The 27,592-nt window shown below is 45.6% G+C and overlaps 1 protein-coding gene across 3 annotated transcripts in view; it reads left to right on the top strand.

Annotated features, from left to right (window-relative positions):
• CFAP299 (cilia and flagella associated protein 299) overlaps nucleotides 1-25,813 on the top strand; it is a 336,852-nt gene extending 311,039 nt beyond the window's left edge. The window contains exons 5-6 of one of the 3 annotated variants that reach the window (XM_083459104.1): nucleotides 16,962-17,091; nucleotides 21,430-25,813. In XM_083459104.1, coding sequence (XP_083315230.1) covers nucleotides 16,962-17,091; nucleotides 21,430-21,525 — 226 coding nt within the window. In that variant the 3' untranslated portion in view covers nucleotides 21,526-25,813. Of the gene's footprint in view, nucleotides 1-3,999; nucleotides 4,130-16,961; nucleotides 17,092-21,429 lie in introns of those variants that run through there. The other 2 variants (XM_083459106.1, XM_083459105.1) reach the window with 2 other exon arrangements.
• The last annotated feature ends 1,779 nt before the right edge of the window (nucleotides 25,814-27,592 follow it).

Here is a 27,592-nt window from a genome sequence, read left to right on the forward strand (position 1 = left end):
CTTCTTCCAGCACACTGGTATTAGTTCACCTGCCTTCCCAAGTGATGTGTAAAAAAATTTTGAGACACCGTTGATGGAAACTTTCGAGGAGTTGGAGTGGTCCATGTTTCACAAGCATACATCCCAAGGGTTATCTGTTGTTTTTGGTTAGTCATTTAGTCGTGTCCGACTCTTCGTGACCCCATGGACCAGAGCACGCCAGGCACTCCTGTCTTCCACTGCCTCCCACAGTTTGGTCAGACTCATGTTTGTGGCTTCGAGAACACCATCCAACCATCTCGTCCTCTGTCGTCCCCTTCTCCTTGTGCCCTCCATCTTTCCCAACATCAGGGTCTTTTCCAGAGAGTCTTTTCTTCTCATGAGGTGGCCAAAGTATTGGAGCCTCATCTTCACGATCTGTCCTTCCAGTGAGCACTCAGGGCTGATTTCCTTAAGAATGGATGCGTTTGATCTTCTTGCAGTCCATGGGACTCTCAAGAGTCTCCTCCAGCACCATAACTCAAAAGCATCACTTCTTCGGCGATCAGCCTTCTTTATGGTCCAGCTCTCACTTCCATACATCACTACTGGGAAAACCATGGCTTTAACTATACGGACCTTTGTTGGCAAGGTGATGTCTCTGCTTTTTAATATGTTGTCTAGGTTTGCCATCGCCTTTCTCCCAAGGAGCAGGCGTCTTTTAATTTTGTGACTGCTGTCACCATCTGCAGTGATCATGGAGCCCAAGGAAGTAAAATCTCTCACTGCCTCCATTTCCTCCCCTTCTATTTGCCAAGAGGTGATGTGGCCATGATCTTCGTTTTTTTGATGTTGAGCTTCAGACCATATTTTGCGCTCTCCTCTTTCACCCTCATTAACAGGTTCTTTAATTCCTCTTCACTTTCTGCCATCAAGGTTGTGTCATCTGCATATCTGAGGTTGTTGATATTTCTTCCGGTGATCTTAATTCCGGCTTCGGATTCATCCAGCCCAGCCTTTCGCATGATGAATTCTGCATATAAGTTAAATAAGCAGGGAGACAATATACAGTCTTGCCGTACTCCTTTCCCAGTTTTGAACCAATCAGTTGTTCCATATCCAGTTCTAACTGTAGCTTCTTGTCCCACATAGAGATTTCTCAGGAGACAGATGAGTTATCTAGTCCAGTGTTTCTCAACCTTTTTCCAACCATGGTCCCCTTCTGACCTTTTTTCCTTCCTGTGGCTCCCCTGCCCCACCAGTAGAAAGGTTGAACATGTTTTACTTATAATTTATACAAAATACAATTTATATATCTACAGTCATACCTCGGGATAAATATGCTTCAGGATAAGTATTTTCGGGTTGCACTCCACAGCGACCCGGAAGTAACGGAGCACGTTACTTCCGGGTTTCGCCGCTTGCGCATGCGCAGATGGTCAAAATGATGTTGCACGCATGTGCGGAAGCGGCAAAACGCAACCAGTTTCAGGATGTGAATGGGGCTCCAGAATGGATCCCGTTCACATCCCGAGGTACCACTGTATATCTGTACATACATACATACATTCACTTTACGTATTTCTCAATTAATGTGACTTTTACGTTTGATGGCCAGAAACAAGCCTCCACAGCAGGAAAAAACAAGCTTGCCACATCTTCCATGTAACAGGCTTTTAGGTATTTGAAGATGGCTATCATATCTCTTCTCAGTAGCCAAACAGATACCCATAATGGGAAGACTGCAAGCAAGACTTGAGCGCAACATTGCTCTCCCCACCCACGTCCCAGAAACTGGCATTTAGAGGCATACTGATAGTTTCCTCAGCCCCTTTACATCCCATCTCCCTTCCTAAGCCCCTTCATGCACCAGCGTCCCCTCTACTTGCTCATCAAGACACCCCCCTCGTCTGCTTCCAGCACTTCCTTGAAATAAACCACACCTGCAGAACACCTCCTAGACCATCACAGCCAGTGCCAGATTTACGTATAAGCTAAACAAGCTATAGCTTAGGGCCCCACTCTCTTGGAGCCCCCCAAAAAATTTAAAGAAAAACAACCTGGATGTATATTTCCAAAATATAAGATAAAAAACAAATAAAATAAAACCTACATACAGCAACAGTGTTTTGTGTTGTGTAGGCTCCTATGATGTAAGTAATGGGCCCAGCCTGCTAGCCTGCTGCCTAAAATATCACTGGTTTGCTCATTTCTATATATAGGGTGCTTACATTCTGCATGTGCAAATGACTTTAGATACCTATTAGGTCCATAAATTCCATATAGCATATATTCAACACAAAAAACAGCGACTATTTGTTGTTGACAAAGGACAGCTGGACATATAAAGGGCCCCATTACCTTCAGTAGCTTAGGGCCTCACCAAACCTAAATCTGGCCCTTACCACAGCCAGTGTTTTCCCACCCCACCATACGTCCCTCTTTCTACTGCTAACTTTCCCTCCCAGCAACGTTTCTTCCCTCCGATGTGCTCCTTTATCACATGCAATGTGTGTTTTTCTCTGTAGTGACAGGTGACGGGCGTTGGGTTATTTTTCTTGTGGTGTTTCAATTGCACAAAAGGCTGGACCTATCATGCATGCACATGCACACACACCCACACCCACACCCACACACCCATTGTCTATGGTTAGTCCTCAGGCGCCATAAAAATAGTAATTATCGTCATCTAGATCTTGTTTTGTTTGTTAATTTTATTTTTCTTAGGGATATTGAAGGTTGGCACAGCCCAAGGCAAGGTGTTTGGCTGCACCTTCTCCTCTCTTCCTTCTCTTGAGGAGACTTTGTGGCTGGGCTACCAGTGTTTTCTGCAGTCCAGGGATTGATTACTGGTTCTGAGGCAGCCGTGGGTAATTGCCTCTCTCATTTTAGTGTGCGGCTTGGCTAACTCGACTGAGTCATTTGGGGCGATCTGTCTGCAGATATGTTTGACAGGCGCTGCTTCCTTGCAGCGCAGCATAATCTATATGATGAGGATTTAGGGCAGGGCCTGAGCTTTCTGGCAGGACACGGGAAAAGTCTCCTTCTCTGTGTGCTTTTATTTGTATGATTACCTCTGTGTGCTTATATGAATGTATGGCATATGGGTCAGAAATGTGTAAGCCTTTCCCAACCTGGTGCCCTCCAGTCTATTTTAAACTACAACTCTCATCATCCCTTTGTTGGGTGGCCAACCGTGCAAGGTTGAAATTGTGCAAATCAATTGTACGCAATTGATAAGGAAAGTCCCCCTTAGCTCATCGAGAGTTGAAATGTTATATTTTCCACTGTGCTCTACCTGTAATTTAATGGGATTGGCATTTTCAGATTTTGATCAGGCCCATTTCTTTAAAAAATAAATAAATAGCAAAGGTCATCTTTAAATTTCACTTCTCTGCCCTATCTTGTTTCAGTAGCTTATCCGTCAGTGCGATAAAAACCAATCTGAGCCTGCGGGTTTGTGCGCAGAATAGTTTTGCAGTGTTTACCATGTGTAAATTAAACACTAACCAGCTGTCCTCATGTTACTCATGCTGGAGGCCAGCTGCAGTTAAGATTCGTGCTTACCTCTCTGCCTCCAGCCCCAGCTCGGGAGGAGGCTATAACCTGGGGACAAATTGCACTGTATACATAAGCCTTAGGCCTGCGGCTTTGAAATGCAACGAGGGATACGCACAACTCCAAATAACATCAAAAGAAGCTGTGTGTGCTTTCGCTGAAAACCAGTGTTCCATCTACCCCACCCCTGTTCTTTCTGGGTTTTGCGGGGTGAAAGCAGAACCCAAACTGGAGAGGGAGGCTCCATGCTGTGGCTTCAGGGATATCGGGACTCCATGGAGAGAGATGGCAAGATCAAAAAGGAACAATGCTGACAGGAGCTGTACAAAACCCTTTGATCTGAAAGCTGCTCCAGCACGCCACTCAATATGTTAAATAAAATCAAGGCTGAAAGCCAATCTCTATAGCACCCCACTGGACACCTCCCACCTTTTTAATAAGAAGATATTGCCATTAATCTTCCCCCCTCTGTTTACATGGCAGGGTTCTCTGGAGGAAGACACACCTGGCAGTGTGCGTCTGTGAATCCTCACTTTGCTGGCACCGGTGCAGGATTTGGCCATCTCCGAGTATTACCATTTCCTTGGGTTATTAAAATCCAATGGAAAGCTGATGTAAGAGTGTTGTAGTGTGACACATGACTTGACTGATTAAGATCTGTCACGTAGGGTGTATTTGTTGACTAAGGTTGCAGCCAAGGCTTGTTAATTTGAGGGTTTATGAAACCACACAGCAAAGGGTAGTCAAATCCAAGAATCTCTTTCGAGCGAGCCCATTTGGATAACAGCATAATGAGCAATTAAAACTAAGAAGGTAAATGCTGCTTTAAAAAAAACAGTGTAAATGAATTGGGTAGCCAAGCTGTCTTATCTGAAGCCACGAGTATGTTGTTGGTTTGGCTCTATCCAAAGACTTCAAAACCACCCAATTAATCAGCACAAGTCAGGGATCTTCCAAAGGCCCAAGTATTTGAACGGTTTGATCTAACAGTATTTCTAAAGGATTTGGAATTCCAACTCTGTTTTTTTATATTTTTTAATGATATTTATTAAAGTTTCAAAGAGAAAAAAATTACATAGATAAAAAAGGGGAAAAGACAGAAATAAGAATAAAAGAAAAATACAAAAAACAAAAAACAGATTAAAAAATCACTTAAAAAAATACATCAATCTTTCCACCTTACATTCATTTCCTTGCTTCTGGAATTCCAACTCTGCAGCCTCCTGAGTCTTTCTCTGTTGCCTGTTTGAAGGCTGCCCAGGCACTGTGAGACAGCAGAGAAGCTTACCCGGTGATAGTCAGAAATACCAGACCCACATTGGCATTGCTGCAGATCAGCTCGTGGTGACACGGCAAACAAGAGGAGGTGCTTAACAGAGTAAAAGTGCAGAAGAGGGTGACCGTAAACAAGGGCACCTCACCACACTGACGGGCTCTTAGCCCTTGTATAAAGGTAAAGGGACCCCTGACCATTAGGTCCAGTCGTGGCCGACGCTGGGGTTGCGGCGCTCATCTCGCTTTATTGGCCGAGGAAGACGGTGTACAGCTTCCGGGTCATGTGGCCAGCATGACTAAGCCGCTTCTGGCGAACCAGAGCAGCACACGGAAACGCCGTTTACCTTCCGGCCAGAGCGGTACCTATTTATCTACTTGCACTGGTGTGCTTTCAAACTGCTAGGTTGACAGGAGCTGGGACCGAGCAACGGGAGCTCACCCTGTCGTGGGGATTCGAACCGCTGACCTTCTGATCAGCAAGTTAGCCTAGGCTCTGTGGTTTAACCCACAGCGCCACCCGCATCCCTTCAGCCCTTGTATAGGATAACCTTAAATTACATCTCAAACACAGCCTAAGGCTGCAACTATATTCTGCGTTAAAGGTGTGGCTGATGAAAACAGCACTTGTGCATTTAATTATCCCATCCTCCATAAACCCTAGGACAACTCACCCATCTTCTGCCCACCTCCCCAGCAGTGGCATTCGGTGACACAGAGCAAGTAGCAGCAGCTGTGTTGGTTTTGTGTTCCAGCTGCAACCGCTGGCTCTCAGCTGGATGCTGCTCTCGAAGGCCTCTCAACACCCCGTAGCTTTCGGAGGGGCACAAGAAGCTGTGGCAGGAAAGGGAGCCCTGGAAAATCCCAGTGCATGCCTGATTTTGAGATTCTGGCAGGGGCATTGCATGGGACTTTTTAGCAGCTTGGGGCAAATGTTTATGTAAAATGTGCATATTGTAGTTTGCATACAGAGCTGCAAATTAAGATGCTGGAGTCTCACCAGCACTGAATTTTTCAGTGCCAAAGACTTGGGGTACCCACCTCCTGACAACAACCCTGGAACCTGGCCAGAATGTTTTCTTTTAGCCCATATTTGTAGTCTGATAACTAAACCCATTGATTCATCTGCTGTATGGCAAGTACTTCTGTTTTTTCCCCAGCATTTTCTAGTACGTGAGAGCAGCAGTTCCCCCATCTCCTCCTGCTCCTCTTTTCTGCAAGCTGAAAAATACCCACTTCCTGCAGCCTTCCCTCACAGAAAGAAGTCTTCTAAAAACTGTTTCTGCCCATCCTTTTCACACACACCCCTTCTGAATCCTTCCCAATGAGACAACAGCCCTTTAAAAGTTGCTCAGACTTGGAATAACAACGGACAGCTGCAAGGCCATCTTGCTTTTTCACAAGCAAGACAAGAAAATTAAAAACTTGCACTATATGCACTATTGTAAACATTGGACAGCTGCTGTTATTTCAACAAGGTATGCCCGGTGTTGCTAAACAGATACCGAAACCCAGTATTGCAAACTGCTTTCATGGCGTAAAATGCTCCTCTGAATTCTGAAGATGTGCATTACCCGGTGTGTATGCCCTTACATCCCTCTGAAGTAAGCAGGAATATCTGCCCTGAAAAACTGATGGGCTGAATCCAACCTCTGTGCAATGCTCCTCCTTGTGCTATTTGGCAAAGCCAGGAATGGTGCCAGCAAAAATGATTATATAATAGCAGTCAGATATCAGAAAGCCCGATGGGTCTGCTTCACGTTTCTCATCTCCGTTGCCTTCCTTTCTGTCTGCTGTCACCACCCTGTTCTTTCACCACTCGCTTGAGAGAAGGCAGTAGTTTCAATGATGGGAGGTGGGAAGTCGAGCCGGATGACTGACATCATAAACTCGTGGAACCACAAAGTGAAAAAAGCTGTTGAGCCATCATTGTTTGTAATTAGCTTTTGACTGGATTCCCATTCTGCTATAGGGAATAGTTTTATCTGGATGCATTTGTGTGGGTGGGGAGAGAAACTCGGAGAACCGAAGTGGAGGAACTCTTCTTGGCTTGGTGAAAGAGATTGAGAGAGACAGAAAAGGGAGCAGGATTTAAATAATGCAGTGTGCCACGGGGCGGATCAGCCATAGCCATCTCGACAGCGTTCTGCTGTTTAAAACGGCAGGTACCACCTCATTCATTTATATACACATATTACATCTAGAGGGACGCGGGTTAAACCACAGATCCTAGGACTTGCTGATCAGAAGGTCAGCGGTTCGAATCCCCGCAACGGAGTGAGCTCCTGTTGCTCGGTCCCTGCTCCTGCCAACCTAGCAGTTTGAAAGCACATCAAAGTGCAAGTAGATAAATAGGTACTGCTCCGGCGGGAAGGTAAACGGCGTTTCCGTGCGCTGCTCTGGTTCGCCAGAAGCGGCTTAGTCATGCTGGCCACATGACCTGGAAGCTGTACGCCGGCTCCCTCGGCCAATAAAGCGAGTTGAGCGCCGCAACCCCAGAGTTGGCCACGACTGGACCTAATGGTCAAGGGTCCCTTTACCTTATTACATCTAGAGACCAATCTTCTGAGGAGTTCAGGGCATGGTATATATGGGATATTCCATTTATAACCATGGTATAAGATGACATTATCCCATTTGGTTCTTCACAGACCACTGAGCTTCATGGTCGAACTAGGATTCGAACCAGGGCCTGCTCACCCCACATTCAACAAAGGATCCATTATGCCCCACTGGCTCTCTGTTTGTATAAGCTACCTGGAACATTCCTAATTTGTAATTTTGGTCTATTCGCTGTAGTGTTACATTGCCAAGAGGCTTACGTTTTAATGGCACATAGCTTTAATCTACCAATTTACTAATTTGGCAATTAGTTTTAATTTGGCAAAGCCATTATGGTGTTTCGGTAGTCTTTCATTCTAGAAATGGTTCTAACAATTACTTAAACAAACAAACAAACATGATAGGGTGCTTACCTGGGAGCAGGTAAGGGCCAAAAGCCTGGTGTTTGCAGCAGTAGAATTGCCCGCTGATCCAGACGTCTGAATAAGCAGATCAGCCTATTCCAGCAACTTACTATTTCAGGTATGTAGACTATGCAGCATTGAGCAATGCCCACTGGCCAGCTGCAAGGGTAATGCTTCTTTTATTGTGAAGGGAAATGGCTGAGGCTGTTGCAGGCTGTAGAACTGCATGCTGACCCAGTTGTCTGAGAAACAGGTCAGCCTATTTCAGCAAATTTGCTGAGTTTCCTTCCCTCAATTATTCCTGCGCTGTTATTTGCATGTGTGTATTGTGCATGTGTGCAAAGAGCATCTCACTTGGTGAGGTGGTCACTTAACAAGGAACCATAAACACACCAAGAGCAAAAAAGAAATTAAATTAAAAGCAATAAGGACCAGTGCCAGGAACACCCATGTCTCCTCCTGCAACGTTGATGTAAACTGCTTAAGAGATTTCTTGAAATATAAAGTAGTATGCAAGTTCAATAAATAAGTAATATAACTACATGGTGCCTTTCTCAGACACCAGAGAAGATAGGAGACAGGCAAGTGCTCCGATATTTGGCATCCTTCAAACAGAGAAGGAAATATTTAAGTAGTTCTTCCTAGCCCAAGTTTGCATTGGGGCATAAATATATTATATGATTGCTCTGATTCGCATAGATAGCTTGGAGTTAAATGCGTTTGCTAATATAGCTGAAGTTACTGTAAATAAATTGTTAATCTGCAGAAGAAAACACCAGAGGAGCAATTTATGTCTTCTATTCCCAGCCCATTCTGATGACATTGATAAGTAAATTATGGAAATTAGGTACGTGTGAAAATAGGTTCTTGAGATGCTCCTGAAATTGACAGAAGCAGTTGTAACCTGAGGCTTGTTTTGGTCAATTACCACTGTCAGTTGGTTGGCAAAACTTCTGTTGTTTACAAGGTAAGGTGAGGATGAAGTATGATAGCTAGCCAGCTTAGTTGGCCTTGAAATTGAACAGAAAGTGTTGGAATTTTTGTGCCACGAGACTTGTTTCAGTTTCCAGCTGGCTGCCATGAAAGGCAACTTTCGCTGATAAACGTTGGAAATTGTGGAGAAAATTTGCTCATTTTGGCACTTGGACAGCCACAAAATAGGTTGCATTGGCCAAGTCATACTCAAGAGTAGACCCTTTGAAAACAAGGGGTCACGTCTAACTTCATTCAGTCGATTCATTTCAATCTGAGTAGGGCTTCTAGTTGGATCCAACCTATTGTCCATGCCAGGGTGGAGAAACCTGTTTCAGTCCAAGGACCACATTCCCTAGTGGGCAACTTTCTGGGGGGCTGTGTGCCTGTGGTGGCTGAGGTCAGAGGCAAAACTGGATGGAGCAATGGATTCAGCTCTTAACTTTGTGCAAAGGGCTGCATTCCAGCCACACATATGTCAGAAGAGGAGGAGGAGTTTGGATTTGATATCCCGTTTTATCCCGGGATCACATTCATCCAGTGCTTTACCAACTGCACTGGCTTCCGGTGGTCAGGTTTAAGGTGCTGGTTTTGATGTTTAAAGCCCTATGCTGCCTAAGACCCTCGTACCTACGGGACCACCTCTCCTGGTATGCCCCGTGGAGGACCTTAAGGTCCACAAATGACAACACTTTGGAGGTCCCAAGTCACAAGGTGGTTAGACTGGTCTCAACTAGGGCCAGGGCCTTTTCAGTACTGGCCCTGACTTGGTGGAACACTCTGTCACAAGAGACTAGGACCCTTCGGGACTTGACACCTTTCCGCAGGGCCTGCAAGACAGAGCTGTTCCCCCTGGCCTTTGGTTTGGACTTAGTCTGACCCTTATGTTTCCTTCCCCTTATGGTTTTGATCTATGGGCTACTATTAAAATGAGGCTGCATTTTAAATTGTATTTTTAACCTTATGTTTTTATTGTAATTTTACTGGTGTTAGCTGCCCTGAGCATGGCTCTGGCAGGGGAGGGTGGGGTATAAATAAATTATTATTATCATTATCATTATTATCACTACCCTAAGGAGTCTCAAAGCAGCTCTCAATCTCCTTTCCCTTCCTCCCCCACAACAAACACTCTGTGAGGCTGAGAGACTTCAGAGAAGTGTGACTAGCCCAAGGTCACCCAGCAGCTGCATGTGGAGGAGCAGGGAAGTGAACCCGGTTCACCAGATTACAAGTCCACTACTCTTAACCACTACACTACACTATATACTTCTCCAACCAGACAGGTGAGCAAGAGGCACAGGACAAGCGCACACAGGACATGATCAGGACAAGGGCACATTCTAGCCAAGCAAAAGCACCCAAGGAAGTTGCAAAGTAGGGCCAGTGTGGGGTATGGCCTGGGCAAGAGCAGGGCCTGGGGAAAGTCCCTCCACTCCTGATCCTACATGACACGCACTGGACTACCCATGAATCTTTGGCTTCCTCAGATTCAGATTATTTTATTCATTTCACTGGAGGCTGATCTTAAATACATTTTACTCTGATTTTTGTATTTGCATTTGGAGCGGCTGTTTTCACCCTGAAAGGCGTTTTAAAACTGCTTTTCCATTGTTATCTTTTCAGCTTGTCTTTATTTTTTTGTCGCTCAGGACAATTTGATTCACTCTGGAAAAATAACAGCCCTTGTCGTAGCACCAACTTCAACCCAAGAATCACTACAGCCCTAATGCAACTAAATCTAATTTGGATTAATAGAATTAGAGATGCCTTTTAAATGCTTTAAATCTCCCTGACAGAGAGAGGGGGGGAAATGCTATCAAATTGACAGCAATGAATGCCAAAGCGTTTTAAATATTTCCTGCGTAGATTTCTTCTTCTTATTCTTATTATTTTAATAGATTTCCAAATTTTCCAAAAAGTATTTGATACTCTTCAACAAGGGGCTCAGGTATGTGGACTATGCGACATTGAGCGGTGCCCACTAACCAGCTGCAAAAGGAATGCTTCTTTTATTTTCAAGGGAAATGGCTGAGACTGTTGCCATGCTTAATGAGCAGAGCGTTGTCCTTTGCAAAGCTGGAGAGAAGAATGCAAAGCAGTCTTATCTCCACACTGACCAGCTAGGAAGAATTTGGAGAGGGAGCCATGTTTGCCCCTCTGGGGCAGCTTGTGTTGGCTGAAGCACCAGGGAATCAGCTGAGGCGTCTCCAGCTCGAACAACAACATTGGACATTTTAGGGGTTCGCCTGTGATGCTGCCCAGGGAAACCAACAAGGACCAAGACCTGGAAGAAAATGTATTTTCCATCTGGGGCAGTGATACAGGGAGGGGCATTCCACCATACCAACCCAGCAATTTAAAAAAGGATCTAGGAGTCTTGGTTGACCACAAACTTGACATGAGCCAACAGTGTGACGCGGCAGCTAAAAAAGCCAATGCAATTCTGGGCTGCATCAATAGGAGTATAGCATCTAGATCAAGGGCAGTAATAGTGCCACTGTATTCTGCTCTGGTCAGACCTCACCTGGAGTACTGTGTCCAGTTCTGGGCACCACAGTTCAAGAAGGACACTGACAAACTGGAACGTGTCCAGAGGAGGGCAACCAAAATGGTCAAAGGCCTGGAAACGATGCCTTATGAGGAACGGCTAAGGGAGCTGGGCATGTTTAGCCTGGAGAAGAGGAGGTTAAGGGGTGATATGATAGCCACGTTCAAATATATAAAAGGATGTCACATAGAGGAGGGAGAAAGGTTGTTTTCTGCTGCTCCAGAGAAGCGGACACGGAGCAATGGATCCAAACTACAAGAAAGAAGATTCCACCTAAACATTAGGAAGAACTTCCTGACAGTAAGAGCTGTTCGACAGTGGAATTTGCTGCCAAGGAGTGTGGTGGAGTCTCCTTCTTTGGAGGTCTTTAAGCAGAGGCTTGACAACCATATGTCAGGAGTGCTCTGATGGTGTTTCCTGCTTGGCAGGGGGTTGGACTCGATGGCCCTTGTGGTCTCTTCCAACTCTATGATTCTATGATTCTAACCCTGGTTTTTTCTTCCAGAAGCAAGGGGCAGACTCTGCAAATGGCAGAAACCTCCCCATGCCCTGCATTCTCACCGCCCGCCTTGTTAGATAAATGGATGTCCATGTGGCGAGCATCTCTCCACTACAGAGCTGTCAGAAAATGGCAAGTACAGTGGTACCTTGGTTCTCAAATGCCTTGGTACTCAAATAATTTGGAACCCAAACGCTGCAAACCTGGAAGCAAGTGCTCCAGTTTGCGAACTTTTTTTGGAAGCCAAACGTGCCCCGTTTTCAGTGTTACACTTCCGATTTGAGTGCCACGCTTCCGTTCGGAGCAGCCTTTCTCAGCCTGTGGGTCCTCAGATGTTGTTGAACTACAACTCCCATCACCCCTAGCTATCAAGGCCAGAGCTCAGGGATGATGGGAGTTGTAGTCCAACAACATCTGGAGGACCCACAAGTTGAGAACCACTGGTTGGAGTATTATGCTGAGGTCTGTCTGTTTTTGCTATTTATTTTGCGTTTTTGTGGCTCTTTTTGTTGTGGTTGTGTGTGTGTGCAGTGGCGTAGCATGTGGGGTGCAGGGGGGCCGGCCGCACCGGGCGCAACATCTGGGGGTTAGGGTTAGGGGGTGCAAATCCATGGGTTAGGGGGCGCAAATCCACAGGTTAGGGGGCGCAAATTACTTGCCTTGCCCCGGGTGCTGACAACCCACACTACGCCACTGTGTGTGTGTGTGTGTGTGTGTGTGTGTGTGTGTGTGTGGAACCCAGTTCAGCTACTGATTGATTGATTGTGTGACTGCAGTACATTGTTTACTGCTTTCATCTTATGGATCAATGGTCTCGTTAGATAGTAAAATCCACATTAAATTGCTATTTTAGGGGTTGTTTTTAAAAGTCTGTAATGGATGAATCCATTTTGCATTTCTTTCTATGGGAAAGCGTGCTTTGGCTTTGGAACGCTTTGGTTTTGGAACGGACTTCCGGAGCGGATTAAGTTTGAGAACCAAGGTACCACTGTACAGATGACAGTTGTAGCTACGTTATGTGCCAGTTGAGCATCTGGTGAAAACCCAAAGCCAGCCACATAATGGTTATACTCAGGCTTGCTTGTCGTGTCAAGAACGGGCTTGCAGAGGAGATTTTGATGCACCAGCAGTGCATGGGTGGGCCTGGGGTTGCCCAGTGCACAAGCCCTCCAGGATGGAACCATGCTGCCATTCGCTGCATGCGCGTAGGAAACTTGGCAAATGAAGGAAGTGATTATTCTGCAGCTGATTAGGGGTTCTTTCCCCACAAGTCTAATTTATTTTTAATGATTGGGGAAAATCCTTCACCGAAGAGCTTTCTTTTTCCCTGTTTCAGAGCGAGAGGTGGAAAGCTTTTGCCTGATAGCATTCCCTCCCCCTTCCTTCCGAGCACCTATCCAGTTGCACAATCTGGCTATTAGCTTTGCCGCTTTATGGTGAGTGAAAGAGATTGCAAAGCAGCAACGCTAGATGAAGAGATACATTCTATGTAACACCTGCAACCCCAAATGTGGCTTGCTAGTTCAAATCTATGTGTGAAACTGAGAGTGCACATCTGCACACAGAGAGATTGCCTCTTTGGTCTTTTTTAGCCCACAGTTTTCCCATGTCTGCCGTTTCTCTTTCTGGGAATATCACACTGCTTATCTCTAGGTTCTACTGATGTTTCACCCCAGTGCACCTTTCACGTAGGCCTCTCTTTTGCAGCACCACATATTTTCTATTCCTCTTTCCCTCCTGTTCTTGCCTCCTCCACTTCTTCAGTACTTCAATTCCTGCTTTCAGTTGCTCTGTCCATTGGCTCCCTTTCCCAGAATTCAGCCTCCTTTTCTTCCCTTACTTCCGTATGCCTCCCATCCAAACTCACGTGTCACTACCCTCATATAAGCAGCACTGCCTAGCAAATGTTCTGTTGCTGCTGTTTCTGTGATGAGGACTTAGAATGGGTTTGCAAATATAAGGACAAGAGCGCACCCACCTTCCATATGAGGTAGATCTGGCTGAGAAGTACTGCCTACTTAAGTTACCAGCAACTGCCCCCACCCATATTATTCAAACACCTGTAATCTGGGTGTATGAGGACTGAGACCTGCAATATTTACTTGTGGAGAAGAGACAGGCTTTAGCAAGCTCCTTTTAACTCCCCAAAGGTAGCTTCAGGATGAGCAGCCCAGTGAAATGGGTGAGATCAATCCTGTGATCTAGCAACATTAGTCAGCTTTAGACTTGTAATTCCAGATTTTATTAAATGAGTGAAGATGAGTGAGCAGGAGTGAGAAGCGTGGAAGAAGGAGGAAAAACAGTGAGTAATTTCTAGCTAACGTAGACTATTATCATCTCTAAGTTACCGTATTTTTCGCTCTATAAGACGCACCAGACCACAAGACACACCTAGTTTTTGGAGGAGGAAAACAAGAAAAAAAATATTCTGAATCTCAGAAGCCAGAACAATAAGAGGGATCGCTGCGCAGTGAAAGCAGCAATCCCTCTTGCTATTCTGGCTTCTGTGATAGCTGTGCAGCCTGCATTCGCTCCATAAGACGCGCACACATTTCCCCTTACTTTTTAGGAGGGGAAAAGTGAGTCTTATAGAGCAAAAAAAACGGTAGTTTCAGCAACTAGCACAAAACACAGCATTCTTGGCACATGCAAAGCCTGTTTTGAGGTTGAAGCGAACAAGCAGAATTCCCCAGGACAAAACCATGTTGTGGACCAAGAGGGGTGATGGTTGATGGGGGCAAATCAAGTCAAAAGGTGGTAAGCAGAACCACTATTGGCCCCACATATTTTCTGTAGGCCTCCAGTCTGACCATTCACAGGGCGTCTGGACATGCTCCAATCAGAAAAGCTAGGGAGACCACAACAACCAGCCATATTTTCCATTTGGCACAAATTTCAGTAAGAGTTACAAATCAAACCATTGCCAGCCCCTCTTCAGCCTCCCTTGCAAAAAGATGAAAAATAATGCCCTGCCCTGTGCCACTCCACTAAATGAGGTAAGTCTCATTAGTTTTACTTCTTCTCCTTCTTGAACCCTCACTCCCTTATTGTCTCATCCCAGCCATTCTGACAAAACACACTTGAGGGACGCCATGAATGTCCCTTCCTCCATACATCCTGGAGAAAATACCAAATTGCAATAAAGTTGTCATGGTCCAGTTCTTCACGTGAAGCTTGTAGATGGTTAGTTAGCTTCTCCACAGACTTTGCAACCATGCAAGTATCTCCAAGTCAGCCGTTCGCCATCTTGATGTGCCCAGAGGCACTTGTTTCCGTTTAAATATGTATGTAAGCAGCTGTTCTTGCCAACAGATTATGGGTGGGGTCAGGGCTGGATTTAGGTTTGATGAGGCCCTAAGCTACTGAAGGTAATGGGGCCCTTTATATGTCCAGCTGTCCTTTGTCAACAACAAATTGTCGCTGTTTTTTGTGTTGAATATATTCTATATGGTAATTGATGGACCTAATAGGTATCTAAAGCCATTTGCACAAGTTCCCATGCAACCAGTCCATGCAGAATGTAAGCACCCTATATATAGAAATGAGCAAACCAGTGATATTTTAGGGAGCAGGCTAGCAGGGGGTGCTCATTACTTACATCATAGGAGCCTCCACAACACAAAACACTGTTGCTGTACGTAGGTTTTATTTTATTTGGTTTTTATCTTATATTTTGGAAATATACATCCAGGTTGTTGTTTTTTTCTTTAAATTTTTTGGGAGGCCCCAAGAGAGTGGGGCCCTGGGCTATAGCTTGTTTAGCTTGTACGTAAATCCGTCGCTGGGTGGGGTGGAAGGTCCGATCCACATAACTGCATACTGGGCTCAACAAATCCTATTGGCACCTCCAGAGTTCAAACTAAGACCTCACAGCCAGAGTTCTCCCCCCCCCCCACTCTGAAAACCTGACTCAATTTGCATGCAGATATTATGCAAATGTATGCCATGGGCCTCTGCCCCTGAGCCTAGAAATGTCCCTGTGGCATAAGTTATGTGAGGTGCATATAGACTAGGACAGGTAGAATAGACACATTAGCACAGGCTATTTACTGGAACTTGAGAAAGAGAATTGGGAAGGACTTCTGTCACATAGGATTAACTAAACACCTATTGTGCATTCAGACAAAGTACAGTATCTGTGTCTTTTGGTTTGCTTCCTTTTGCTATGCTTTGACAGAGGGAAGAATCTTTGGGCAGAGTTAGGCATTTCAACAGGGACAGAAGAGATAGGACTTTCTGAAATCTTGCTTGCCTTCTGCACAGCAAGCCAGCCATGAAACTGCAACAGCCTATCTAGTGGCTAGGGAAGCTTGCCAGTGACAAGTAGCCAATGTTTTGACTGCCTTTCCAACATGATGTCTTGGAAGCTATAGGCATATCTGCAGAGTAACTTGTTTCCTGGGGTTTCTGAGAGAGAAGAGAAAGAGTTAAATGAATTTGTGTTAATAGTGCAGACATGCCTTTTCCCCTCTGCCAGCATTCAAAGGGCTGGTCCTGACATGATGCCATTTTTCTCCACGGTAACGCTTTGAAATGATTCCCGTGGAGACATTCAGATGGAAAACATGAGTAACCGTTCATGTAGATTTCTTAGGATAAGAGCTAGAAGCAAGATATCAGGTTCACGGTGGCTGCTGCACACAGGATTTCTAGTCCTGCTCTGGAACGACATATTATCGCCGAGATATTGCTGCTGATAAATACCACGGACCTGTGTCGCTTCATTCTGTCTGCTTGTAAATGCAAAATGTCACTGCATTGCAAGTTCCCCTTTCCATCACTCTCACTGATTGGCTGCTGCTTATAGGGGCATGGAACCCTAGGCACAATGATGCCATGACAAACATTTTGCTGTTGTAAATGTCACTGGGTGAATATGTGGCATTGTTGGAAAGCCACTCATGAATGACTGCTTGGAAGAGCGCAGAAGGGAACAATGCAGTGGTGCAACCGGACGCCTTCGTCTGCAACCCCGGCTGCAACAAAACATGTCTCCTCCGTATCGGTGTCTACAGCCACAGCAGATGCTGCAACCTTCCAACAGTTTGGCTTCACTCCCAAAGGCCCACACCTCCATTGTCTCCCAAGACAGAAGGATGGTAGCTTTGGGGGCAGCACATGGCTTGCACAACGTTGCAAACAGATGCTTTGCATTGTCTATTCTTTGGATTGTTGTTGTTTTTTACAGTTTCTACAACTGGGACAGGAATATCTGCTGCTTGAATTCAAGTCCAAATTACCAAGTGATTGCAGAAAATGTGTGCGGCCTCCTCTTCAAGAACAAGTCTGACAGGAAGGTCATCAATGTTGACCCCAAGGTAGCATTGTCACTTTTGTCATTTCCCTGAGACAACAGGCCTGTCTGTGTCAAACATCCATGCTTTTATTTTTACTACTCATTTCATGGATCAAGGGGCAATGTCTGGTTTTTGTCCTGTTAAGAAGTGATGTTCCATCATGACCGACATTTCTTATATTAGTTGGATATCTGATGTTCTTCAAATGGGACATCTTGTAAATGCAGCCAAGGTAGAAACAATCATGTAAGCTATCGCATGAACATATGAATCTTAAGTACTGCTGAATCAAGGGCCATGTACTTTGGTTCTATCTGAAAGCAACAGATCTCATTGTGGGTAGGTCTTCCTGTAAAGCTGTAGGCCTCACAAGATGGAAATGCCATCTTTTAATTCTTTTTGAATGAGACTTTTTTCCCATGGATGACAGCAGTGGGCCTCAGTTTCATTAAGCATAAGGCATATCTAGAGAAGCATCTTAAACTCCCCAGATTCCCTTGGGCACTTCCTTATGTAATAGTGCAGTAATAATAGTTCAGTAATCCTGTGCAGAAACTGGGTGCACCTGCAGTCTTAGAGGCAACAACCAACCTACACAAAGCCAGCAGCACTTCTCCTTTGCTTATTGCAGTCTCTGGGAGCTTGGGATCAGGAGCTCGTGAACAGGACTTGCAAACAGGGGCATTTGAAGGAAGGAGGAGAATCGGAGGGATTGGAATTGGAAGAGACTGAAGAGAGTGAGATTGTGTCTTTTGGAATAAGGTTGCTTGCTTGTCTGAGCTGCTTGGAGACTTGATTGTGAGTTTGTTTGTGGTTGTGGTCATGTGACAGCACATGGTCTGAAGGAGAGGGGCTGCCGCTGAAAGGAAGGAAGACAGACTGAATGAGAAAGCGAGTTGAGCCAGCAGCAGGTCTACTTAGCTTCTTGCAGTCTCCGGGAGCTCATGACCAGGACTACCTGGTATTCCCAGGTAGTGCTGGGAACAACTCCTGCTTGAAACTGTGAAGTACTACAGCCTGTCAGTGTAGACAATATAATGGTCTGTCTCAGTATAAGGCAACTTCCTATATTCCTATTTTATGAGTAGGTTCAAGGCCAAGGCCACTGAGATAATGTATGGGTCCCCCAGCAAGCACTGGGAAACTGGTCTCCTATGTTGCGCCCTTAGCACCCAAAAGTGTTGCTAAGAGGACTTAGAATCATAGAATTGTAGGGCAGGAAGGGACCCTGAGGTTAATTTAGTCCAATCCCCTGCAATGCAAACTTGGCCCTCCAGCTGTTTTGGGACTACAATTCCCATCATCCCTGACCACTGGTCCTGTTAGCTAGGGGTGATGGGAGTTGTAGTCCAAAAACAGCTGGAGGGCCGAGTTTGCATTGCACTGCCCTATGGGGATCGAACCTGCAACCTTGGCATTATCGGCACCACGCTGTAGCCAACTGAGCTATCCAGAGTCATTACACCCCTTAAAACAAGCTACATACAAAACCACACTGGTTGTGCCCTCCTTACCCCACTGCAATGGCTCTATTTCAAGGCATTTCTCTCTCTCAGACAACCACATTTGACAAGCTGATTTTTCACTGTCTTCCACTTACTCCAGGTTACGACACCAAAACAGTTAAATGCTACATTACCTTCTTTTTACAAATTGGTTTAAATATTTTCAAAGAGTGTGCGTGGAATGTGCGGGGGGGGGGGGACTTAGGAAATCAGTTCCATATACTCCTGTTCCAAGTGAATAGTATGCAATTTACAGTTCTGTCACTGCAGGGGTGGTGTGCCCCATTTCATCGCTTAAGTCAAAACAAAAAGGTGCCATCCCACTTTGCCCCCACATCGAAGCCTCCCTTACCTGGGTTGCAAAGCAGCAGCAGCAGCAGGTTCTGATGAAATCTTGCAAAGCACATGAGCAGTGGCGTAGCGTGGGTTGTCAGCACCCGGGGCAAGGCAAGTAATTTGCGTCCCCTAACCCATGGATTTCAGCACTCGAGTCTCTTCCGCCCCCCCCCCCATGTTGCGCCCGGTGCGGCCGGCCCCCCCTGCACCCCCCACGCTACGCCACTGCACATGAGATCTTACATGAGTCCTACATTGGACTGACCCAAGATTACACAGTGCACTCTGTGCACTGGATTTCAGGCAATCCCCCCACTCCAGTGAAACAGCAGAGAATAATGGACAAATGGCCATGATTCAAACAAAGGTAAGCATTTTACATCCCTTCGATTCCATTTGAAGAGAGGTAATAAAATGCTTACACCTTTCTGATTGAAATAAACGGGACTTCAAATACTGGGATTTGCTTGAATCGTATCCCTTTTTCCATTGCTTCTTTGCTGTCTTGGTTAGAGAGTTCCGTTATGAACAATGGCCCTCTGTTGTGATCTGAGTGTGTCCATCTGCAGTGATCTGAGTGAGTCCATCTGTTCTTCATTGTCCCTTTAAAGACGTTGCATCTTAAGTCCTTGGACTATAGATTGAATATGGCAAACACACCCATGCTTTGGTTCCTCTCAAAACCAACGCAGAGTAAGCCGGGCAGTAATTTGTTTGGGTTTGCACAGAACAGCTCTCGGATGAGGGTTTCTTTGAAGTACTTCCCACGAAAGCTGGTTGCATATGAATAGCAACGGGACCAAATATCAAATTATACACATCTTAAAATGGGAGTGTGTTGGTTTGCAAGACATTTAAAAATGCATACCTAAAAAGAAGTGTATTTGGTTGCATTCAAAGTGGGTCACTGGTCTAACTTCCTGCAGCTGTGGAACATCTGTAACAAATAAGCAGATACCCTATTGCTGTGTGAAATATATACTTTTAAGAATTGAGGACCAAATCAAGCACAGAGGGGGTTTCGGCTCTTTAAAGCCATACACATTGCATTTCTAGCTTCCTTGTGTGTCTCTACTGCACAGAGGCATAAATACCCATGAAAATGGTCAAAATTGGATTCCTACATTGGAGTGTGTAATGGGCCGGGGAGGCTGAATTCCACAAAATGGATTTGTGAGACAAAGAATCACCACCCACTCAGGACCCATGGGACAAGATGGAGGACTGGTAGTTTTGGGAGGTGATGCCTTTCCCCCCATAAAATCTAATGGAGACATTGAATGGAAAATAATATTTAGAAATGGTTGCTCCTCCAAATTAACCCTTCTCTACCAAGCCAGCTACTAGGGACGCAGGTGGCACTGTGGGTTAAACCACAGAGCCAAGGATGTGCTGATCAGAAGGTCGGCGGTTCGAATCCCCACGATGGGGTGAGCTCCCATTGCTCGGTCTCTGCTCCTGCCAACTTAGCAGTTCGAAAGCATGTCAAAGTGCAAGTAGATAAATAGGTACCGCTCTGGCAGGAAGGTAAACAGCTTTTCCGTGCACTGCTTGGTTCACCAGAAGCGGCTTAGTCATGCTGGCCACATGACCCAGAAGCTGTACGCCGGCTCCCTCGGCCAATAAAGAGAGATGAGCGCTGCAACCCCAGAGTCGTCCGCAGCTGGACCTAATGGTCAAGGGTACCTTTACCTTTACCAAGCCATCTATGTGATGCTTACTAGAGAGGATAGAAGACAGCAGGTTGTAAACAGGGAGGCTGCAATACCCTCAAAGTGTGGACAATCAGCTCTCATTCCACTTGTAGCAGACAGCAGAATGAGTGTGTAGCACTTGGGGCCCCTTGACAGCTGCCTGCCCAACTTCCTAGCCATTATGCATCCAGGTAAAAGTAAAGGTACCCCTGACCGTTAGGTCCAGTCACAGATGACTCTGGGGTTGTGCGCTCATCTCACTCTATAGGCCAAGGGAGCCAGCGTTTGTCCGCAGACAGCTTCCAGGTCATGTGGCCAGCATGACTAAGCCACTTCTGGCGAACCAGAGCAGCACACGGAAACACCGTTTACCTTCCCACCAGAGTGGTACCTATTTATCTACTTGCACTTGACATGCTTTTGAACTGCTAGGTGGGCAGGAGCTAGGACAGAACAACGGGAGCTCACCCCATCACGGGGATTTGAACTGCCGACTTTCTGATCAACAAGCCCTAGGCTCTGTGGTTTAGACCACAGTGCCACCCGCGTCCCTTATGCATCCAGAAGCTATTGCAAATCAAACATTGCTCCTGGCTAGGCATTCCATGCAAATTGGGCCTTTCACAAGATCAAGCTCTCAAGGTAGACTTTGGAACAGAGGGCCAAAGTTGGCATGTTACGTGATGCATGTCATTGTGAGCTGGCAGTATTCCAGTGGTGCGTAACCTCCCAGGATCTCATGCCACACAGATCGCAATGGTGTGAACTGAAAACATGTTTGATTTGAGTTTCTGGTTTCTTTCTCGCCCTTGTTCCATCCTCAGGCTTATCCAGGGGACAACACAACACGGACTCCAATCGAAACGGACCTCTACCTGCAGGTGGTCATTTATGACCATGTCCTCAGAAGAAAGCTCTAAACATCATTTCTGACGAGGAATAAATACACTGGAAGAAGTCTTTAATATGTATACCAGAGGTGGAGAGAGAGAGAGAGAGAGAGAGAGAGAGAGAGAGAGGGTAGTTTATTCCAAGGACTAAATAGTCAAGGGTGCCTTAGGCTGTTAAGGAACAGTTACCAAATAGCACTTTTCCTGAGGTTGCTTGTTAAAGAGATTTTGCCTTTGTTTTCCTATCTGCATAAGAGTGCTTTAAATCATTTTAGAACCCTAAAATACAGCACCCCTTTAGAAACATGTGTTAACTCAGTGCACAGTTACTTCTAATTACTTTTTAAACCACAGAATGCCTTCCACATTAGGGCTTTGTAAATGCCATTAAAGGGGAAGGAATGACAGGATCACACCTCTGGAAATGTGTGCAGGTTTGGGGGAATGCAACTTTTGGTGATGCATCAAATGTGGTGTGAATCAGAACAGGAGGAGGTGAAACTGAATTAACAAAATAAGATAGGGCAGGGTGGGGTGGGAAGAGAGCTCTGCACTTAATGATATTCACTAAATGAGTGCCCTGGAAACTCAACGCCAAACTTCAAGTGATTTTACATGTGTCACCTTTGAGATGGGTGGATCCTTTAAAGCAGGGCTTGCACAGCCTGTGGCCCTTCAGACTTGGCTGCAATACAATGTCCATCGTCTCTGACTGGCTGGGTTGCTGGAGCCTAGCCAAATAAGGCCCACAGGTTGGCCACTGATGCTTTGAAAACTGTAAATCAGAGGGGCTAGGCAGCCAGCTTAGGTAATTCATTCGTCTCATGCTGTGGTCCCTCTCCTCCCCACCCTACCCCACTCAACAAAAGACAGTTGGAAGGGGAGCTCACAGATTGCACTTGGAAATGCTAACTGAGAATTAATTTAATCAGTGACAACTTACTATAGTGTGAACGCTGGGGGGAAATTTGGTACCTTGGCTCCCACACAGCAAATCATTTGACTATAGAGTTGGAAGGGACCCTGAGAATAATCTAGTCTAGGCATGTCCAACTCCCAAGAGACTGCGATCTACTCCCAGTATTAAAAAAAAACCTGGCAGTGATCTACCCATTGTCATTGGAGGGAGGAGGTGTGTGCGTGGGGTGGGTGGGTGGATTACCCAGAGCTGTTGAGCTTTTTTAAAGGCGGGAAGTGCCCAGACCTTTTGGGGGGGAGGATTGCACAGAATTTTTTAGCTTCCCCCCCGCCCATAATTTTTTGTAACCAAAAAGGATCCCGTGATCTACCAGGATCAGCCAGGGATCTACCGGTAGATCGCGATCTACTGGTTGGACATCCCTGCTCTAGTCCAACCCCCCACAAAGCAATGCAGAAATATGCTGCTGTCCCATATAGGGATCAAACCTGTGACCCTGGCATTATCAGCACCCTGCTCTAACCAAGTGAGCTAGAGCAGCTCTGTGTGGAAACGCCCCCAGTGTGGTCCTACCACTTGCATGGCAAGCTAGACTATTAAACGCAAGATTTCTCCCTGCCTTCCCTGCTTCCTTTCTCCTTGATATAGGGTCTCACGCCTCACCCAGAAGCCCAGGAAACTGGATCTTTGCATCTCGAAAGGAACAGTTCCCTTGTCAGTTTGCAAATCTCTAATTAAAAGTACCCACCTAGAAAAATGCGTCTCTTCCTGCAGGTGGGGGGCAGGTGATGCTACGGGCCAAACGCTGGCAGGGAGGGCTGGGAGGATCCAGCTTGGGAATGAGCAAAGAGCCAAAGAAATCACAGAGCAGAACAGCTCCAGGGGAAGGGCTACTGTCAATAAGCCCATAAAGAGGACACCCAAAGGGAGGGCTGGGATGTCTCCCAGTGAGTAGTTAAGTGCTGTGCTGCTTAAGAGGCGCTTGAATGGAAGGAGACTCATTAACAGGTGGGCACAGCTCCAGCAACATAGCAAGATCTAGGCCACGCGGGAGGAGCCCAAGACACGGTTCCTTCTCTTGCCAGGATCGTCTCTGCTCCCAGGAAGGGCAAGGGAAGGAAGCAAATTGTGAGCAAGAGATGAGGGTGAAACCAGAGGGGCAAGTGCTTCTGTGTCTCCCCCACCACTAAGGTAGCCTTGGGTTTGACTACTTACCTGATGGCCACGGGCAATCAGGAATTCCATGCAGGTGAGTGAGGAGGCTGAAGGAAGAGGGACAGAGTGCCCCATTCTTCCTCCAGCAGTCCACTTGCTTTCCATGTGAGCCACAGGAGAAGGAAAGCCTTTTCCCAGTGACCATTGTGGAAATCCATAGGTGTGGCTCTGTCCCCTCTGCCAGTCCCCTCAATAGAAGGCTTGGGGTGTTTTTTACCAGCCTGACAAGAGGCTAGGAGCAGGATTCCACGCACCTCTTTCCACAGCCAGCATGGACATCCTGGCTACAGCCTCAGTGCAAGCTGTATTTGTGGATTTGTTTATAACGCAGTGCGAAGGAGACATCAGGAGGGGGTTAGTGCAGAAATGCTCAATGCCTGTATGCTCACTGCAGTCACCATGCAAAGGCTGCTTAGAGGAGATGTTGTCATGTGGCAGGCCAAGTATGTGCAGCAGCTCTCGATGTGGATCACATAATTTATTTGTGCCCCCCAAAAGATTGGCCATTTGCCACAGCATGGGGAAAACAGTTGGTTGCATATAATGAACGGCTGTACATGAACAGGGGTTGTGTTTGCATTGCACCTGGAGGAAGGAAGCTGCTCCATTTATGAGTGAGGAAGAGCTTTCAAGGTGTGAATGGTTGGTCTTTCTCAGAGAATGTGCGGGGAGTTTTGTTCACCTCTTCAGACTTCGCTTTGCCTGTTTTCCTGCCTTCCATTTAACCAAGTGCCCAAGTGGTTCTTGCCCATATGCAGAGTTTAAGGTTGCAGCCAGAGGGGAGAGGAAGGGAAACAGAGAGATCAGCTTCCCCTGATTCTGTTTGGTGGAATTTAATAGCATGGAGGTCACCAAAAGAATGCTCAGACAACTGCTTTGGTGAGGCCCATTGATGGAAGACCGAAAGGAGAAGACATAGAAGCCTAAAAGGAAAGTTGATGAGGGTGAGTTTTCTTCATTTGCCTGGACTAATAGCTGTGAAGCGTTACTAAATTAATTCTCTGCTAATCTTGGTTCAATAAATCTTGGGATTCAAGAGATATTTTTAGATGATTAATTGAAGAATGATTTGATTCTGGACTTGGAGTCATGCTATATAGCTGGGGGAAGTGGTTTGGTATATATTCACAATGAATACTTGGAATACGACTATAAGTTCCTGCAAGGTTTAAGCAAGTTGGTAATAAGGAAATTCAGTCTCCAGGCCAATGTGTGCACAAGGCTGGGCTTCACTGCTGGGCTTTTGTGAGCTTACTTGCTGGTGGGCAGGAATGAGTACCTTGACCTAGACACCGTTATAATCTCCAGCAATGCCCCCCAACTCACTCTGAGAAATTGAAATGGTGTCCAGCCCCTGTCAGCCAGCATTGTTCAGAGCATTTAGCCAGAAAACATAATGTAAAGGTGGGTACAAGCACCAGTGGCAGGTCCCATGGGGAAGCTGGAGCCTAACCTTGACAACTGTCCAAAGATTCCAGGTGCTGACTGTGTAGGGACAGTAACTCCATGAGCAAGATTTCTCCCTAAGAGATGAAATACAGTATATTAAGCTTTCAGTATTTAAGATGGTTACCTGCTGAACATTCAGTTCAGCGGTTAAACTAGAGGTTCTCCAAACCATGGATGGTTATTTGAAACCATCACTTGAAGAATGCCAAACCTTGGTTTGAAGGCACTTCTAGTTAGCATTAACCATAGTTGACCCAGTCCAGATGTCCTGGATAAACCACAATGCAAAATGCCTTTGACATATTATCACTCCTCCGAACCATAGTTTAAAGAATTGCTAACGTGGAATCTGAAGAGACTCAGAGTATGCTGCAATTAATTAGGGCATATCAAAATACACTGTAATCAGTTTGCATGGATTAACTAGATTTTAATATTCTTGTTTAATGTATGTTATTCATTTGGACTGCAATAGTTAGATTGGTTAAAACAGATCTTACTCTTTACAAGTTTAATATGGTTGGATTGATATATTATCAGTTTGTCTAGAAATAGTAAATTAATTACATTTGGAGAATTAATGTGCATTTAATTGGTAAGCGAGCTGTTGTCTGTTGTCATAAACTGTTCAACCTTTATAATAAGAAATGCTTATGTAGGCATTGTATATATAGTTTTCTTCTCTTAGAAAGCAGCCTAATAAAATCACTTCCATTCCTACTTTATACTTAAAAACTTGATTCTCTTTTTTTAAAAAAACACCCTTAAAAGTGTATTCTAAAATACCCTGTTATCTATATCTATAAAACTAATTAACAATACTAACTGTAAAATGTAAACAAGGCTATTGGTATTGGCTCAACTCATACAATCAAGTTTCTGAATACTAAGTTCCCCAATACTAAGTGGCTTCATATATTCATATATTATGAAAACTAGCACACAACAGAGAGAGAAACTGTAATGTGAGAGAGCTGTTCACACACATTCTTCTTTTTGTAAACCATGCGGTCCTGAGGACCCCAAACCAACTGTGGTTTCCAATAGTATATATATCGCTACAGGAAATGTTGTGGGTACACTCTACTATTCTTGTAACACAAACTCCCTGCAAAATCATAGAAGCTGGAGGAACAGGAAGTGTTCAGGTCCACTCCCCTGACGTATATCAGAATACCCCATGCATTCCAAAATCCAGGTAAGGCTGCACCAGGAAGAGAGTGCAGCAACAATGGAAGTGTACCCCACTTCTCAGGGGCATCATCTAAGTGTGTAGTTGCTTACTGGCTAGCAGTGCCCAGGAGGCTGGCATCAGGGGGAGCTGCTAGTCAGTAGGAAAGCATTCATCTGCACAGTGCTAACTTCGAAAACTCCTGCTTCACCCTCTGCCTCCTAGGGCGTAAGGGTGGAGGTTCTCATTCATCTACCTGTCGTGGGAATAGCTTAATTGGTTGTGGCAACTCATGCACCAGCCCAAATGCTTACAGCCTCTCCACAGCAGTGTCACAGCAAGGCTTTAAAAACTAATGGCTGTCACATGTTTAGTCATTTAATCGTGTCCGACTCTTCGTGACCCCATGGACCAGAGCACACCAGGCACTCCTGTCTTCCACTGCCTCCCGCAGTTTGGTCAAACTCATGCTGGTAGCTTTGAGAACACTGTCCAACCATCTCATCCTCTGTCGTCCCCTTCTCCTTGTGCCCTCCATCTTTCTCAACATCAGGGTCTTTCCCAGGGAATCTTCTCTTCTCATGAGGTGGCCAAAGTATTGGAGCCTCAGCTTCACGATCTGTCCTTCCAGTGAACACTCAGGGCTGATTTCCTTAAGAATGGATAGGTGTGATCTTCTTGCAATCCACGGGACTCTCAAGAGTCTCCTCCAACACCATAATTCAAAAGCATCAATTCTTTGGCAATCAGCCTTCTTTATGGTCCAGCTCTCACTTCCATACATCACTACTGGGAGAACCATAGCTTTAACTATACGGACATTTGTTGGCAAGGTGATGTCTCTGCTTTTTAAGATGCTGTCTAGGTTTATCATTGCTTTTCTCCTAAGAAGCAGGTGTCTTTTAATTTCGTGACAGCTGTCGCCATCTGCAGTGACCTGCCACATGGGGACATCATTTTAGCAGGCTCAAATCAGATCTAACCAAAGAGTGGACAAGCTCAACAAAATCTTGACCTGCAGGGTTCTTCAGTCTTCAGCCCACATTAGATCCTTGCCAGCAGACTGGCTAGTGTAGACTGTGGGCTGCCTGCTTTGCTCCTTGCAGTAATTTCGAGAAAATTCTGGGGGGATGTTCCATGCACTTGTGGTTGTGTGCTAGGAAACTGCCGTCTGGACACAACATATTTGAACCACGGACGGAAAATATTCCTCTAGGTAGTAACGGACATTTATATTATGCTTCTAGAAATGGATTCAACCTTGCAGCTTCCAGGGACTGAGTACTCCTTGTTGAGCAGGCCAAAGAACAATGCTGAAGTGCTTTTTTTGTTTCAGAGGATCA

Source organism: Podarcis liolepis, assembly GCF_965112155.1.
Source record: "Podarcis liolepis genome assembly, chromosome: 9".
NCBI classification, from domain to species: Eukaryota; Metazoa; Chordata; class Lepidosauria; order Squamata; family Lacertidae; genus Podarcis; species Podarcis liolepis.